General features: G+C 46.1%; 1 protein-coding gene across 5 annotated transcripts in view; it reads left to right on the top strand.

Moving 5' to 3' along the window:
• Positions 1–18,960, top strand: part of PAK5 (p21 (RAC1) activated kinase 5) — a 288,628-nt gene that overhangs the window by 65,621 nt on the left and 204,047 nt on the right. For 4 of the 5 annotated variants that reach the window (XM_063918563.1, XM_063918564.1, XM_063918566.1 and 1 more), the window contains exon 2: positions 17,535–17,758. The exons of the other annotated variant lie outside the window; for it this stretch is intronic. In XM_063918563.1, coding sequence (XP_063774633.1) covers positions 17,535–17,758 — 224 coding nt within the window. The remainder of the gene's footprint in view (positions 1–17,534; positions 17,759–18,960) is intronic. 5 annotated transcript variants of the gene reach the window in all.

Below are 18,960 nucleotides of genomic sequence, written 5' to 3' on the forward strand. Positions count from 1 at the left end.
AGTGGATATGTGGAAGCGGAATCCTCCGCAAAGCTCCAGAACACAATTAAACAAAATAATAAACAGAAGCGGACAAGCCGCAACACACGGCTGCGCCGCGACTCACGAACACCACCAGATGTTAAAGGTGCTCGGTCAGACTCCAGGAACAGATGGTAACTTCCGAGTACAGGATCTCTGAGGACAGGAACAACCGAAAAGACCGGGACTGGGAACTCTCTGCAGCAGACACAGGCAAACAGGAAGCTATCACCGGCGTCTGTAAGAAGTCCTGAGGGTGCCTTTATTCAGGCACCCTCCAATCAGGATCCAGACAGGACAATCAAATAGAAATGCCGTGCAGCTTGCATGCTGCACGGCCAGCACATAATCAGGGTAATGAGAATAGACCCAGCAACGGGGAACGCGGCTGAACGTGGCGTCCCCGTTGCTAAGGTCAGAGCGGCTCCGTGCGCCCGGCGTCTTAGCGTTGCCAGGGAGCCGGCGGCTGAACGCGCACGGCGTCCCTGGTTGCTAGGCGCCGGGCCGCACGGCCGAGCGGACCCCGGCGCCTAACAGTACCCCCCCCTTGAGGAGGGGTCAAGGAACCCCTAAAGCCAGGTTTCCGAGGAAATTCACGAAAAAATGCCCTTTTGAGCTTTGGGGCATGAAGGTCTTCATCCAGGACCCACGACCTTTCCTCTGGCCCATAACCTCTCCAATGCACCAAAAAATAAAGCCGACCCCGGGACAACTTGGAATCGAGAACCTTCTCAACCAAGAACTCTTGCTGACCCTGTACATTAACTGGTGATCTCCCCTGAGATTTTTTACGAGGAAATCTGCTGGACGAAACATATGGTTTAAGCAATGAGCAATGGAAGGTATTTCCGATCCGTAAAGTTTTTGGTAAACGTAACCGGAAAGCAACTGGATTGACTTTTTTGATAATGAGAAATGGTCCAATATATCTAGGACCCAATCTGGCTGAGGTTTGTCGAAGTTTGATGTTGCGAGTCGACAACCACACCCTGTCTCCTACTTTAAAAGTGCACGGCCGCCGGAGCCTGTCAGAAAAATTTTTTTCCCGGAAAGCTGCTTTTCTGAGAGCCAGGTGCACTTTTTTCCAAATAAGTTTAAGATGAGAGGTCAGGGCCAGAGAGGAGACAGAGGAATGTTGAAAAAATGAATTAGCTCTGGGGTGGAAACCAAAAACTGCAAAAAATGGAGACACATTGGTGGAGGAATGACAGGCATTATTATAAGCAAACTCCGCCAATGGAAGAAACTCAGACCAGTCATTTTGGAGTTTGGCCGAGTACAAACGCAAATATTGTTTTAGAGATTGGTTAACTCGCTCAGTCTGTCCATTGGATTGTGGATGATAGCCGGAGGTTAATGATAATTTCATCTTTAATGAAGCACAAAAAGACTTCCAAAATTGCGCAATGAATTGTGGACCCCTGTCAGAAACAATATCAGTGGGTAACCCATGGAGTCTGAAAACATGACGGAGGAACAAGACTGCCAATCCCTGGGCAGATGGCAATCGGGGAAGAGCAATAAAATGGGCCATCTTGCTAAAACGGTCCACTACCACCCATATGACTCGGCATCCGGCTGACAGAGGGAGATCCACCACAAAATCCATGGAGATATGCGACCATGGCCTAAGAGGAACTTTCAAGGGCATAAGTTGACCAATAGGCAAAGAACGGGGAACTTTATGCTGTGCACAGACCTGACACGAAAAAACAAACTCTTTAATGTCTTTGGAAAGACCAGGCCACCATACTGAGCGGGATACTAATTCCAAAGTCTTAGCGATTCCCGGATGCCCTGCAACTTTGCTATCATGAAATTCCGCCAAAACAGTTGCTCTCATAAACTCAGGAACAAAAAGACGACTAGCAGGAGTATTTCCCGGAGCTTGATGTTGAAGCAGCTTTAATTGGGAAAATACATCCTGTGTGAGACCTGCCTGAATGATTGAAGGCGGAAGTATGGGAGTAACAGGACTGTTGTCTTGAACCGGAAGGAAACTGCGTGACAGGGCATCTGCCTTGGTATTCTTGGAACCTGGTCTGAAGGTGATAATGAATTTGAAACGAGTAAAAAATAAAGCCCAACGAGCCTGTCGGGCATTCAGTCGTTTAGCCGATTCAATGTATTGAAGATTTTTGTGATCAGTCAAAACAGAAATGGTGTGGGTAGCTCCTTCAAGCCAATGTCTCCACTCCTCGAAAGCCCATTTAATAGCCAGCAATTCCCGGTTACCAACATCGTAGTTGGATTCTGCAGATGAGAATTTCCTGGACATAAAGGCACAAGGATGTAACTCAAGGGAATCTGGATCCTTCTGAGAAAGGATAGCCCCTACTCCAACCTCCGAGGCATCCACCTCAATAATGAAAGGTAATTCTGGGTTGGGATGTCTAAGGACAGGGGCTGAGACAAAGGCTTGTTTTAAGGCCTGAAAAGATAACTCCGCTTCACATGACCAATTGGTAGGATCTGCTCCCTTCTTAGTAAGTGCCACAATGGGAGCAACTAGGTCAGAGAAAGAGTGAATAAATCTTCTATAGTAGTTTGCAAACCCTAAAAAGCGCTGAATTGCTTTTAAATTGGTGGGTTGCGCCCAACTAAGGATGGCTTGGAGCTTTTTTGGTTCCATTCGGAATCCCCGAGGGGAAATAATGTACCCTAAAAAGGATACTTCCGTGACATGAAATTCACACTTCTCCAGCTTGGCATATAAGTGATTTTCACGTAATCTCTTTAGCACCTGACGCACCTGGGTAACATGTTGTTCCACGGAGTCAGAATATATCAAAATATCGTCTAAATAGACCACGACGAATCTTCCCAGAAACTCACGGAGCACATCATTAATGAGATCCTGGAAAACTGCCGGAGCGTTAGATAGGCCGAATGGCATGACCAGATACTCATAGTGGCCCGACTGAGTACTAAATGCCGTTTTCCACTCATCCCCTGACCTGATTCTGATGAGGTTATATGCTCCTCTAAGATCAATCTTAGAAAAAATAACAGCCGAACGTAGCTGATCAAAGAGGACAGAGATCAGCGGCAGAGGGTAAGTATTCTTTACTGAGATTTTATTCAAAGCTCTAAAGTCAATGCAGGGTCTGAGTGAACCATCCTTCTTCTCTACGAAGAAGAAACCTGCACTTAAAGGGGATTTAGATGGCCTGATAAACCCTTTCCCAAGGCTTTCTTTCACATACTCATTCATGGCCACAGTTTCAGGACCAGACAATGCATATAACCTTCCTTTAGGCAACGTGGCACCAGGAATTAACTCAATGGCACAATCATAAGGCCTATGGGGAGGCAAAATATCCGCATTGCCCTTGGAAAACACATCAACAAAATCCTGGTATTCCCCAGGAATATGTGCGGAACTGGCGGCAGCTACTCGGATAGGAAGCGTAATACATTCTTTATCACAGATGGTACCCCATTGTAGGATCTCCCCAGACTGCCAATCAATGACGGGATTATGAAAGGCCAGCCAAGGATGACCCAGAACCACAGGAACTGCTGGACAATGGGTAAGGAAAAACTCAATTTTTTCAGAATGCAGAGCTCCCACCGAGAGCAAAACAGGAGGTGTACATAGAGAAATAACCCCATTGGATAAAGGACTCCCATCTAAACCATGCATGGTGATACACCTACCTAAGGTTAGCTGAGGAATACCTAAGGCCTTGGCCCATGTTAAATCCATAAAGTTTCCTGCAGCTCCACTGTCCACAAAAGCAGAGACCGAGGAACAGAGGCTGCCATAGGAAACTTTAGCAGGAACCAACAGTGAATTATTTGAGGAGATGAGCTGCAGACCAAAGTGAACCCCCTCACAATTCACTTGGTCAGGAAGTTTCCCAACTTGTTTGGACAACTACGGGCAAAATGTCCCTTACCTCCGCAGTATAAACACAGACCATAATTTTGCCTCCTGGTTCTTTCTTCCGGAGACAATCTGGAGAGACCAATCTGCATAGGCTCCTCTATGTCTACAGGAATGGAAGGAACCCAGGGAGAGGACCCGACAGATGCCCCTTTTTCAGCCCTCCGCTCTCTGAGCCGACGATCTATTTTAATAGATAGCTCCATGAGGTTATCGAGGGTCTCAGGAGCGGGATACTGGAGGAGACTGTCTTTTATAGATTCCGATAAGCCGAGGCGAAACTGACTGCGCAGGGCTGGGTCATTCCAGCCACAGTCGTTCGACCAACGGCGAAACTCCGTACAATAATTCTCTGCGGGATTCCTACCCTGTCTAAGAGCACGCAACTGACTTTCTGCGGACGCCTCTCTATCAGGGTCGTCATACAATAGCCCTAAAGATTTTAAAAAGGCGTCTACAGACGATAAGGCCGGATCGTCTGTCTTTAAACCAAAAGCCCAGGTCTGAGGATCCCCCTGAAGTAGAGAAATAATAATCCCAACCCGCTGAGCCTCTGTACCTGAGGTAACTGGTCTTAAACGAAAATACAGTTTGCAAGATTCTTTAAAATTAAAAAACTGTTTTCTATCCCCAGAAAAACGGTCAGGCAGATGCATTTTTGGTTCAGGGATGACCCTCGGGGAAGTCCGTAACAGATCTTCCTGTGACCTCACCCGGAGGGACAGATCCTGAACCATCTGAGTAAGTTCCTGTATCTGACTAACAAGAAGCTGGCCAGGGTTTGGCCCAACACCGGTGGGATTCATAAGGCCGACAAAAATCTCCCAACTAAAAAGTGAAAAAATTTACTGTAAGTTAAATCTTTTCTTTTGTAGGCCGGTGATAATGTTATGATTCCTGTACTCCAGACCGGAAGAGATCTTATGGCAGGGATCTGAGTACAGGAAAATAAGCTGGTTGTGGGAGCTGGATAGCCTAGTAACCCCTGGCGCCCTAACTCCGTTGTCTCGCCCGTGTTATCAGAAATCCCCTGCGAGACTATGGTTGCTTGAGCCCATGGCAGCCGCGTTCGAAGGGCGGATTATGTCTGCCCAACCCCGATGCCCCCGCAGGTCTTAATGGGAGACAAGGGGAAGTCCGAGACAGGGTGATAACAAGGGGCCCTCTGACTAAGCAACCAGGCCAGGGGTTACAAGCTAACTAACTAAATCAAAAGGTATGTGCGGACTAGCCGCCAGGAAAAAGGACAACCAAGGATCCACTGATCCGACACTCCTATCCGGCACCGCCGGACACCAGAGTGGATCTGTGGAAGCGGAATCCTCCGCAAAGCTCCAGAACACAATTAAACAAAATAATAAACAGAAGCGGACAAGCCGCAACACACGGCTGCGCCGCGACTCACGAACACCACCAGATGTTAAAGGTGCTCGGTCAGACTCCAGGAACAGATGGTAACTTCCGAGTACAGGATCTCTGAGGACAGGAACAACCGAAAAGACCGGGACTGGGAACTCTCTGCAGCAGACACAGGCAAACAGGAAGCTATCACCGGCGTCTGTAAGAAGTCCTGAGGGTGCCTTTATTCAGGCACCCTCCAATCAGGATCCAGACAGGACAATCAAATAGAAATGCCGTGCAGCTTGCATGCTGCACGGCCAGCACATAATCAGGGTAATGAGAATAGACCCAGCAACGGGGAACGCGGCTGAACGTGGCGTCCCCGTTGCTAAGGTCAGAGCGGCTCCGTGCGCCCGGCGTCTTAGCGTTGCCAGGGAGCCGGCGGCTGAACGCGCACGGCGTCCCTGGTTGCTAGGCGCCGGGCCGCACGGCCGAGCGGACCCCGGCGCCTAACAGTTGGTAAATGTATTGACAATCAGCAACCAAATGCCCCTCAGCCAACTACTAAGGCATCTACTGTATCTACTTAGTGTCATACGCCTTGTAAGACATGTCCGATAAATTACATGGGAAAGCAGTCTGTAGAGTATTTGAAAATGAAATACAAGTGGTGTAAGGAAAATGTGTTACCATGAAGTTAGGAAGCTGGTTACTACTCATAAAATCATATGAAACAAGTGAAGTTGAGAAAAGCCATTTGACAAGAGACAGCATCAAGTAGCTCATTGAAGAAACAGTTCAAATGGTGGTCTCTCTCTCTCTCTCTCTCTCTTTTTTTTAATACATTTTATTGAGAATATCACGAAGAATAACATTAATCGTAACGAGTAGTAAAATTACATATAGAATATGTGTGCTAAGTTCCAATTCTAATATAATGTAAGCATACCAGTGATTCAAAATTTATAAGGAGAGTCAGAAGATAAGAGAGGAGTCTTCCTACTGAAGCCGGTATATAGTACCGAAGGGAGGAAGAGGCAAGAAGAAAGAGAAAGAAAAGAGATAAACTAGAAAAAAAGAAAAGGGTATTGGGAGAAGAGAAAAGAAAAGAAAACCCAACAACAGCTGAGGTGGGATCTCCAGACGTCGAGCAGGGAGAAGAAGGGGAGGGAGTGTATTAAGCTGTTATATAGAAAATAAGGAAGGGATATTTTGGGAGGCCAACCAAGGATCCCATGTTTTATCAAATGATTTAGAGGACTTGTTGATAATAGCACTCATATATTCCATTCGGTATATGTACCTGATGCGGGACATAATGGAGTGTAGAGACGGGGGGGAGGGGGGGATTGATTTCCAGTCTGCCGCTATCTGGCAGAACATAGCGGAAACAAGATTCCCAGGGGGAGAAGAAAAAATTTAGGATCATTGGGGATGGAAACAGAGAGTGTGTGTGAAATAGGATCAATGACCTCTCGCCAGAGACTAGATATTTTTGGGCATGACCACCATATATGGAGAAAGGTACCTTCCTCCGAGCATCCCTTCCAACATTTATCCAAAGTATCAGGGTACATTTTGTGTAATCGGGAGGGTACCATCTATATAACATTTTATACATATTTTCTTTAGGCCTAACACAGATTGACCAAACAATGATGAGCGTTACCTCAATTGCGCACTGCTAGATTGAGCTGGAGACTATATTGTCCCAAATCTCGGACCAAACTTCATCGTCTAAGGTTGTACCAAGGTCTGTCTCCCAGGCAGTTTCATGAGAGTCATATGTTCTTATACCACTTTCAGACATTAAATCCTGGCTCCAACTCGTCTCAGACCCGGGATGCAGAGCATGGGTTGAAGCGGGGGCTTCCTCTTTCATATGTGGGTGGCAACCTAGATTATTGCCGGGTTATCCCCCTTCACACCTGACCTGGATCTTCCAGTGACCCGAGTCTTTTGGCATGCAGTGGGCACTTGGAGATGATCTCATCTGTAAGCACTACGGACCCTGGAATTACCTGGGTCATAAGATCGCGGTTGCACCTTTCAGACCTAAATCAGGTCTTCTACCCTGGTTGCAATCCCGGAAAAAAACCCTGCTAGCAAGCAGGTTCGTGGACCCAGGACTCTCAACCCGGGTGGTGTCGATACACATTCACGCACAAAAACCCAGGTTTTAGGCTTATGTCTGAAAGGGGTATTATATACATGCAGTAGCAGGCCCCTGGTGTATTCCATATTACTTGTATGTAATGGTGGTTACCTTGCATGCAGGTTTGAAATTTATGATAATTTGCCCGTGACACTCCACTGATCACCTCATCGTGTGTATTAAATCAATGCGGTAACTGCCACCAGCAGAAGTGCTTTTTGAGTCAAAGCCAGGGTGAGCTCCTGCTCTCACCCCCAAACACAATTATGTAAAAATTAGATAACATGAGCTTCTCGGGGCTTAAGTATGAAAACACAGAATCCAGAATTAAGATTAAGATTTTTAATCTAAGTCAATAGTTCAAAGTTTATAGTTACAGAAAAAGAAAGGTTACAAGAATATAATAGTTTAAATAGTCATACAAGTAATTACAATTTCAAGAAATAAAACGGAGAACAACATCGTCCTAGTGACCTGTAGTACAGAATGCTGTAGTGTGAGGTCTCTATTCCTATCCTGGACATTACAGGCTCCAGTCTCTCCCTGGATGCCACCTCAAAGATAATCACAAACATTTTGCCTGTGCATCTCATATTTGAAAGCCATGCTGCAGCGCACCCCCCACCCCCACTCCCAGCACCCCCTCCTCTTGGAATTCCTTTAACCCTCCCAAAACCAGAGTGAATTGAGTCTCAGTTTACCCTTTGAGATTTCTGAGCCCTTTTGACAGGGGCGGATTTCCTTATCTATACAGCTTTGTTTGAAGCTTGAGACCTAGTTCCTGGGGAAACAAACTGTGGTTCTGGTACACACCAGTCCAGGAAGGACGCTCCACACTCTGCTGCCTAAAGGCCCGTATTCACGGGCAGATGTGGGAGAGATGTGTGCTGAGCGAACCGCTCAGCACACAACTCTCCCTCCGCTCAGCACAGCGTGATGTGTGCTGAGCGTGCGGGTGGGGGGGGCGCGCGGGTGAAATGAGCGACCTGCTAGATTGGCCTGCATGCAAGCCAATCTAGCACCAGCGATAGCGATGCGCGGGGCTGCGCATCGCTATCGCTGTGGGGGGTACAGACGGAGCGATCTTGCTTAAAATCTAAGCAATCTGGTCAGATTGCTTAGATTATCGCTCCGTGAGTACCCCCCTTAAGTGTCTCTGAGGGGTCTGTAAGTTGGATCCCTGCTGTGTGTTATTCACAAATTCGTATCCCATACACAGGATTCTAGGGCTGATAAGCATCTGTCTCTAGACTTCTGTGGATATGAGTACATTCCAGCAGTTCAATTAACTTTCTACTATTTGATATGCACAGACATGCTTCTTAATGCAAAATACATGGATACATCAGGCGATGCGAATAATACTATTGTTTAATCATGGCCAGTCTGATATAAGCCTGGGCACTACAACTGCCTTCCTATGATATCATATCTGAATTTCAGTGCAGATGCCAACGATACTGATAATTATCTCAACAAAGAATATGTTGTTGCAGCATGTAATTACGGTATGTATCTGCAATGGTTTCTGCTGTTGCCAGTTCTTTTCTTGTTGCAAGACATATATAGCGTGGAGAAAGAATGTGAGGTTCCCGGAATACGCCTCCTTAATCTGCCGAGAAGAGATAGTAGAGGCAGCTGGTATTATGGATAGGCTATACCGCTGATGGAGGGACTTTGTAGCGGAGGAGATGTTGTGACCATCAAATGGCATTTGGAAGAAAGTGATTTGTTTCTCCTGGCTGCAGGGCCTATTGTAGGAGTGCTGGGTAGGAGTATAATGTGATTGGCCAGAACACTCTTGGCTACTCACACTGCAGACAAAGTACAGTATGGTTGTTTTCCGCAAACTTAACAACCGGCTTGATTCACACATGCAATAAACTGGTGGATGGGGTTTCTGAAGCACTGTAAGGTTTACATTTATACAATATCCATTAAGTACTAAATTCAAAGTGGAGCCATCAGCTTCCAACCGTTGGCTCTTGTTGTATATTACTTTTTCAATGATGTAGTGAAAGGCATAAGCCATCTTACATAAGTGCTGATTATAATTTATGGATATCTAGAAACACACCCAGTTGCAGTTATTTGGGGACCAGACAAAATCAGTTAGTTTTTTCCTTTTCAATTATTGCAGCTTTAAATCTACAGCCAATATAGCTGAAATCATGCTGCTTCACAGTAATCGCAACCTATTACATTATACTTTTATATTCAGGTCGGTTCTACACCTTGTGGCACCCAGTGCAAAAGTTTCTACTGGCACCCCCCCCCCCCCCCTTCCCCCCAGTGGCACGACAAAAATAGGGGCGTGGCTTCAAAGGGGAGAGGCGTGGCAACGGTTATGCCCCCAGTAGCTGTGCCCCCAGTAGATTTGCCCCTTAGTAGCCGCTTACAAACACACACAAAAAAAACAACAATACTTACCAGCCCCGCTCCTGCTTCCCGACCGCTGCTGCGGCTCCGTCTCTCCCATAGCAATGCCGCACAGACACTAAAGGTCAATAATGACCTCTAGCGTCTGACAGGTGCGCCGGCTGCAGCGGACGCCCACACAGCCCACGGCGTCTGCTGCAGCCAGGGTGTGGGTAGGCGGCAGGCGCCTGCGGGGTGACTGTGGCCGCGCCCCCAGGCCGCAGCCCCCGGGCGCAGGCACTGCTTGCCCGCACCAAGAACCATTCCTGCCTATATTTGGGTAACCCCACGTGAGTGTATTTTTCTTCTGATATACCTAATAGATTAAAGCAGTGCATAATCCATATTTTAACAGGTTTGTACTGTATAAGAATGTAATTGCTGTAAATAGATAGATAAGGGTGGTCATTCCGAGTTGTTCGCTCGCAAGCTGCTTTTAGCAGCTTTGCACACGCTAAGCCGCCGCCTACTGGGAGTGAATCTTAGCTTATCAAAATTGCGAACGAAAGATTAGCAGAATTGCGAATAGACACTTCTTAGCAGTTTTTGAGTAGCTCCACACTTACTCGGCAACTGCGATCAGTTTAGTCAGTTTCGTTCCTGGTTTGACGTCACAAACACACCCAGCGTTCGCCCAGACACTCCCCCGTTTCTTCAGACACTCCCGCGTTTTTCCCAGAAACGGTAGCGTTTTTTCGCACACACCCATAAAACGGCAAGTTTCCGCCCAGAAACACCCACTTCCTGTCAATCACATTACGATCACCAGAACGAAGAAAAAAACCTTGTAATGCCGTGAGTAAAATACCTAACTGCATAGCAAATTTACTTGGCGCAGTCGCAGTGCAAACATTGCGCATGCGCAATTAGCGGAAAATCGCTGCGATGCGAAGAAAATTACCGAGCGAACAACTCGGAATGAGGGCCAATATGTGTCAAAGAAAGGCCCATTAGGAACCTGTACTGACAGTGTATCTCCCCATGGAATCAACACAATGTCATTGGAGCATATGTTATAGGGGCCAAGTTTCCCGGAGGTGTGTGATGCTGGACGATCTCGGACGTTTTTTAAAGTGCCAGCCATTTACAAGACAAAACCATTTCTTGTAAATGATTGCCACTGTAAGAAAAGGAGATCGGCCAGCATCCCGCAGCTCCGGCAAACACTGACCCTATTACATATGTCCCATGGTGTTTCATATGTATATGTGCAATATACATTGTTTAATTGAATTAATGCCATAGCATTCCTACCTTGCAGAAGAGTTATAATCTGTTTTTTATAATTCGTTAATAAGATTGTCTTTAGATAAAAATGGCAATAAAAAGTGTGTAAAATGTATTACCATTCCTGCACATATCTGTCAGTGAGGGTGGTTTCCTCAAAGAAAACATTTAAGCAAAGGAACTATTAAAGTTGTTATTTTTGGGTACTGCTGCTGAGATTTGCCTCAGTCTAGCCATCCACCAGTTGACACATTATATGAAAAAGTATGAGTGTTGTTTTCCTGATTTCCTCTTTGATATGATTTATTAGGTTTTTTTGTTTTGTTTTTTTAATTAAACTTTTTCACATTTTTATGTATGTTAATTTGTTATAATTTGTATTCACCAAGAATTGTGACTTTTTGTCATAAGTACAGAGTATATGTTTAAAGTTTTGCCATAGTGCTATTAAAGAATTCATGTGTCTGAATGGTCTGGCTTATAGATTTCTCTTACGTTCTAGAGGATGCTGGGGTCCATTTTAGTACCATGGGGTATAGACGGTTCCGCAGTAGCCTTCGGCACTTTAAGACTTTTCAACAGTGTGAACTGGCTCCTCTACAGAGCTCTGCTGGAAAAAGACTTTCTTAGGTTTTTTATTTTACAGGGAAGTTGCTGGCAACAGCTTCCCTGCTTCGTGGGACTTAGGGGGGGAAGTAGGAACCAACTTCTCAATTAGTTAATGGTTCTGCTTCCACTGGCAGGACACCATTAGCTCCTGAAGGGTACTGAACACAGCCCAAGCCTGGCCAGCATTCACTCCCACAGCAATGCCGCCACCCCTAACAGAGCCAGAAGTCAGAAGGCTGGTGAGTATATTACCGGAGTCCTGCAGAGAGGGGATCCTCCGGTCATTGTTGGCGGCATACAGGTACATGCGCAGCGGCGGGACGCTGTGCGCCATGTCTCTCAGCACAAGGGTGCAGAGCGCGGGGGGGGGGGGGGGGCATGTTTTCAAACCTTACTCTCACTGGCAAAAAGGGTACATGTACAGCCGTGGATGTGCCATCCCCAGCCAGTATAAATATTACATTGCTGAGGCTGAAGGGTGGGACTTCTCCTCAGACTTGCCAGAACACTCACTGGGTGCCCTTTTCTCCTGCAGAAACTCCAGTGTTAAGCTCCTGAAACGCTGTTTCTCCTCATGACAACGCTGATACAAGTACAGGGTGTTATAGAATGGGCAGAGAGTATTCATTATAATTAGGTCTGTGGGCCTATTATTGGTATATGCGCTGTAAGTGGGTAATATTTCCACAATTCACAATAAGGCGCAGTGTGTGGACTGGCAAATCCCTCTGTGTCTCTTTGACAGACTTTAATGTGGGTCTGTCCCCAATAGCTCCCCTGTGTGATAGGGGTGTGTGTGTGTGTGTGTGTGTGTGTGTGTACAAGTGTGTAACATGTCAGACATTGGGGAGGGTTCCTCCCAGGAAGAACCCATTTTAAATGCACATGAGGGTAATATGGTGGCCCTTCCCTCTCAGAAGGAGCCGGAGTGGGTGAGAATGTTGCAAAAGAATATGTCAATGCTTGCAAAGAAATTCTCTTGAGTTTGAACAACAGACTAAATATTGGAGGCAGTTTGTGGAGAATGCACTGTTTACTGACCCCTCCATATCATCCACTCGGGTCCCATCCAGTTCCCAGAAAAGGTCTCTGGCCCAGATAATGCAAGGGGACACATACACAGATTCCGAATCTGACGTCGACAATGGGGATTTGAGAGGGGTAGACCCCAAATTAGCCAAAAGTATACAATATATGATAGTTGCTATAAAGGAAGTGTTGGAGTTTCCTGAAACAACACTGGCCCCAGAGGAAAAGGATTGTTTTAAATTAAATAAAAAGCAGGTTGTGACTTTTCATCCTTCAAAGGATTTGAATGCGCTCTTTGAAGAATCCTGGGCTAACACAGAGAAGAAATTTACCCGTCCCAGAAGGATACGTGTAGCGTACCCTTTCCCTGAGGAAGACAGGCACAAATGGGAGACTCCCCGAATGATAGACACCTCAGTTTCTCAGCTGTCTAAGAATTTTTTTTGCCTGCCCCTGGTTCAGCCTCATTAAAAGATCCAGCTGACCGTAAATTAGAAACAACCCTGAAATCCATATATACGGCTAACGGAACGGTGCTCAGGCCCACCATTGCTTGTGCGTGGGTGGGTAACGCTGCGGAAAAATGGTCTAACAACTTGCTAGTTAACATAGACACAGTTGACAGGGATGAAATAGTCCTAACTCTCGGCCATATCAAAGATGCTGCAGGTTACTTAGTTTAAGCTATGAAGGATATTGGGTTGCTGAGTTCAAGATCCTTCGCTATGGCGATTTCAGCCCGCAGGGCGCTGTGGATCCGCCAATGGAATGCTGATGCGGAATCAAAAAAGAACATTGAGGCGCTTCCTTACAATGGAGAAGCCCTCTTTGGAGACAAGCTGAATGCCATGATTTCAACAACTACATCAGGCAAGTCAGCATTTCTGCCTTACGCAGCTGCTCCACCTAGGAAAGGATTTCATTCTCATACGATGCAATCCTTTCGGCCCAACAAGTCCAAAAATGCAAAGGGTACCCCCTTCTTTGCAGGAAGAGGGCGAGGAAGAGGTAAAAAATCTACAACACCATCAGGCTCGCAGGAGCAGAAGTCAACAGCTACTTCTGCTAAAACCTCAGCATGACGCTGGGGCTCCCCTGCGGGAGTACGATCGGGTGGGGGCACGTCTACTGTCTTTCAGCCAGGTCTGGGTTCACTCAGATCCGGATCCTTGGGTATTGCAGATAGTATCCCAAGGGTACAAATTGGAATTTCAGGACCTTCCCCCATGCCGATTTTTCAAATCAGCCTTACCAGCTTCTGTTTAGGACAGAGCAAAAGTGCTGAACGTAATACAGAAATTATGTCAAGACAATGTAATTTCCTTAGTTCCTGTGTCACAACAGGAAAAAGGGTTTTATTCAAGCCTGTTTGTAGTGCCGAAACCGGATGGCTCGGTCAGACCGATTTTAAACCTAAAGACTCTGAACCTTTATTTGAAAAGGTTCAAATTCAAGATGGAATCCCTGAGAGCTGTGATCTCCAGCTTGGAGGAAAAGGAATTTCTGGTATCAATGGACATCAAAGATGCTTATTTACATGTTCCCATCTACCCGCCGCATCAGGCATACATGAGGTTTGCGGTGCAGGACTGCCACTACCAGTTCCAAACATTGCCTTTCGGGCTCTCCACGGCTCCGAGAATATTCACCAAGGTGATGGCGGAGATGATGGTTCTTCTTCGCAAGAAAGGAGTCAAAGTCATTCCATACTTGGACGATCTCCTCATAAAAGCGAGATCCAGGGAGAAACTAGTGCAGAACATTGCACTTTCCCTGACGGTGCTTCAACAGCACGGTTGGATCATAAACCTTCCAAAATCACAATTGGTACCCACAATGAAGTTATAATTTCTGAGAATGATATTGGACACGGAAGCACAAAATGTATTCCTACCGGTGGAAAAGGCTATGGAGATCCAGAGGATGGTCAACAAGTTTTAAAACCAGCACGCGTTTCGATTCATCAGTGCATCCGATTGCTGGGGAAGATGGTAGCAGCCTACGAGGCTCTACAATTTGGCCGATTCCATGCCAGGGTGATCCTACTGGACAAGTGGTCCGGATCGCACCTACACATGCACCGGAGGATAATCCTGTCAACAAAAGCCAGAATTTCACTCTTGTGGTGGCTTCAAAGTTCTCACCTCCTGGAGGAACGCAGGTTCGGGATTCAGGCTTGGATCCCGGTGACCACAGATGCAAGCCTCCGAGGTTGGGGAGCAGTCACGCAAGGGGAAAGCTTCCAAGGACGAAGGTCAAGTCAAGAAGTACTCCTTCACATAAACATTCTGGAATTGAGAGCTGTGTACAACAGCCTTCATCAAGCGGCACACCTTCTTCAAGGTCGTCCCATACAGATCCAGGCAGACAATGTAACGGCAGTAGCTTACATAAATCGCCAGGGCGGAACAAAAAGCAGAGCGGCAATGGCAGAGGTGACAAAGATACTCCTCTGGGCAGAAAGACATTCAAAAGCTCTGTTGGCAATTTTCATTCCCGGGAGTGGACAACTGGGAAGCAGACTTCCTCAGCAGACACGATCTCCATCCAGGAGAATGGGGCCTCCACCCAGAAGTCTTTGCAGAGGTAGCAGATAGTTGGGGCGTTCCTCAAGTAGATATGATGGCATCACGTCTCAACAAGATGCTTCAGAAATATTGTTCTAGATCAAGAGACCCACAAGCAATAGCCACTAATACCAAAAGTTCTCAAGATCATCAGAAGAAAAAAGGTTCGAGCAATTCTCATTGCTCCAGACTGGCCAAGGAGGGTTTGGTATCCAGATCTTCAGGAGTTATTACTGGAAGATCCTCAGCCTCTTCCTCTTCGCGAGGACCTGCTTCAGCAGGGGCCGTTTGTTTATCAAGACTTATCGCGGCTGCGTTTGACGGCATGGCTGTTCAGCGCCAGATCCTAGCCCGTAAGGGTATTCCCAATGAAGTCATTCCCACACTTATTCTGCCCAGGAAAGGGGTAACGTCCAAACATTACCATCGTATTTGGAGAAAATATGTATCTTGGTGTGAATCCAAGAAGTCTCCTGCGGTGGAGTTTAAATTAGGACATCTTCTCCTATTTCTACAGGTGGGTGTGGATGCTGGCTTGAGATTAGGGTCTATCAAGGTCCAAATTTCGGCCTTGTCCATTTTCTTTCAGAAACAGTTGGCTTCCCTTCCTGAGGTCCAGACGTTCGTGATGGGGGTTCTGCGCATCCAACCTCCCTTTGTGCCTCCTTCGGCGCCATGGGATCTTAATTTGGTGCTGCAGTTCCTTAAATCGGACTGGTTTGAGCCTCTACAAGAGGTAGAGTTGAAGTTTCTCACTTGGAAAGTGGTCATGCTGTTGGCCTTAGCCTCAGGCAGACAATTGTCTGAATTAGGGGCTCTGTCACACAAGAGTCCTTATTTGATTTTTCATGAAGATAGAGCTGAACTGCGGACACGTCAGCATTTTCTTCCAAAGGTTGTGTCTTATTTCCATATCAACCAACCTGTGCTGGTGCAAGTGGCTTCTGACACCTCAGCCGTTTCAAAAGTCCTTGGATGTCGTCAGAGCGTTGAGGACTTATGTTGCAAGAACGGCTCGGATAAGGAAAACAGAATCTTTGTTTGTCCTCTATGACCCCAACAAGATTGGGGGTCCTGCTTCTAAGCAGACTATCGCGCGCTGGATCAGAGGTACCATTCAGCACGCTTATTCCACAGCAGGATTGCCGTTACCGAGTTCGGTAAAGGCCCACTCTACAAGGAAAGTGGGTTCTTCCTGGGCGGCTGCCTGGGGTTTCTCGGCGTTGCAAATTTGCCGAGCAGCTACTTGGTCAGGGGCAAACATGTTTGCTAAGTTTTACAGGTTTGACACCTTGGCTGCTGACAGTCAGTCAGTTCTACAGGAACATTAGCACTTTCCCACCCGTACTGGGAGCTTTGGTACATCCCCATGGTACTAAAATGGACCCCAGCATCCTCTAGGACGTAAGAGAAAATAGGATTTTGGTTACCTACCGGTAAATCCTTTTCTCGTAGTCCGTAGAGGATGCTGTGCGCCCGCCCAGTGCTCATTTTTCCTGCAGAATTAAGTTTTATCTTTTTACACAGGTTCTCATGTTGTTCAAGTTGTTCACAGCTGTTGCTGTTGCATTATGCATGCACGTTAGCATGGGTTATGTTGAAAGCCATGTTAGGCGGCATGTTTTGTATGGTGTGAGCTGGTGTGAATATCGCCAATAGTTTAATGTAAATTCTTCTCTCGAAATGTTCCGTCTCCTCGGGCACAGTTCCTATACTGAGGTCTGGAGGAGGGGCATAGAGGGAGGAGCCAGTTCACACTGTTGAAAAGTCTTAAAGTGCCGAAGGCTCCTGTGGAACCGTCTATACCCCATGGTACTAAAATGGACCCCAGCATCCTCTACGGACTACGAGAAAAGGATTTACCGGTAGGTAATTAAAATCCTATTTTTTGCCGTCCATTGTTTGGGTTTACAGTATCTACAATTGAGTCAGGTTGTGGCTTTTGTGTGGGATCAGTCGAGGGACAAATTAAGACTTCCTAAGAGTATAAGTTCTTGAACTAAATGTCACCACTATGATTTAGCAGTACTTGGTGGTACAAAGTAAGCGTGAGACATAATTTTGGGGATTTTTATTTACTTTTACACAGATTAACCATTCCATACCTGCATGCCCAAGTGGTTCTTGGCAAGATGGCCAACACTGCTCTTCTAAATTGTCCCTAGCAGGAGAAGGAAAAGATGAAAGTTACTTCTCACATTCAATATTTATCATTTGTTAGAGGGTTTTTTAGATCACAGAACATTTGCTAAAAATATATATATATTTTTTTCTTTAGGTTTAACTGGGTTGCCCAAAATGTTTGGGAAGAAGAAGAAAAAAATTGAAATATCAGGGCCTTCAAACTTTGAACACAGGGTTCACACTGGATTCGATCACAAAGAACAGAGGTTCATAGGCCTTCCTCAGCAATGGCAAAGTTTGCTGGCAGACACGGCCAACCGACCCAAGCCTATGGTGGATCCATCTTGTATAACACCCATACAGCTTGCACCTATGAAGGTAAGGTGCACATGCTGTACAGACTTCTGTTTGTTTGCATACTAATGGGTAATACATAACAAAAGTAAGATTATATAGTTTTATTAACCTGTACCGCACACCATTAAAGGAACAGCATCATATCTCGAACATGCACTGCAGAATTTTAAATCAGTGATACCAAGGCATTGTGGGTTGTGTCTTTTAATATGATTTCACTATGGTCAGCTCTGTGGACCCCATTCCTGGCCATGTGTCCACATCAACGTCGCTGAGTGTTGGTGCATGATTGCTTGTCATGTCCTTTCCATCCCTGGGCAGTCTGCTGCGTGAAGCATGTCAAACATATTACTTTCATTACAAGTCGTGTCTGTGCCGGTGTTCAGTGAGACTTCCATTGTAACCTCATATGTACAAAATAGGAGAGATTCACTAAGGGCTGGCATGCAGGATCAACAGGCGACCAAGGTTCTACGATTTTGTTGCCCTGTGCTGTCTTGGATGCAGGAGTGTCAGCAGATTTATCAGCATTGATCCATGATATCTAAGTTGTTCTGTGTTGCTTTACTTTGAAACCGACTCATAACCAAGGTCCACAGTGCGGTAGTCGTGTCATTATGACAATGCAGGTTATTAGTATCAACAATTGCTTTGTCTAGATGAATTACGAGCAAGGATTGTTCATGCACACCTTAATGAGAATTTGGAAGTAGGCGCAGGACAACTGAAACATCACCTGGGGTCCCCAGCATTCAAATATTTATTAAAAGAAATCCACTGCAATATATAATGCATTTGATTCACTATAAATGCAGATGTGTCCTCATACAGTACACCTACCTTCAAGTCACGTCAAATAGCCCTGTTTGGAGTGCAATGGAATTTGGAACTTAGCCACCCCATGGCCGGTGTGTAGTGATGTCCGTGTTCGGCGCCCGTGTGAGATACCGGCATGGTTTAGCCTTGTACATGATTGCCCCTAAAAACATTCGCTGAACTCGGACTTCATTACATCACGGCCCATGTGTCCTGCCAGAGACTTCTTCACAAAATATGTGTCTTATTCGCATGACTAATGCAGGGGTGTCCTGATAACCGAAGCTGGTATTCTATATAGCTTCTGTGTGTGACTAAAGGTGTGTACACACGGTGATATATTTTCTTTCGATTTTGAATATATAGTCAAAATCGCAAGAAAAGTTAGTGCAGATCGCATGGTGAAA

The sequence above is a fragment of the Pseudophryne corroboree genome, chromosome 4 (genome assembly GCF_028390025.1).
Source record: "Pseudophryne corroboree isolate aPseCor3 chromosome 4, aPseCor3.hap2, whole genome shotgun sequence".
Lineage (NCBI taxonomy): Eukaryota > Metazoa > Chordata > Amphibia > Anura > Myobatrachidae > Pseudophryne > Pseudophryne corroboree.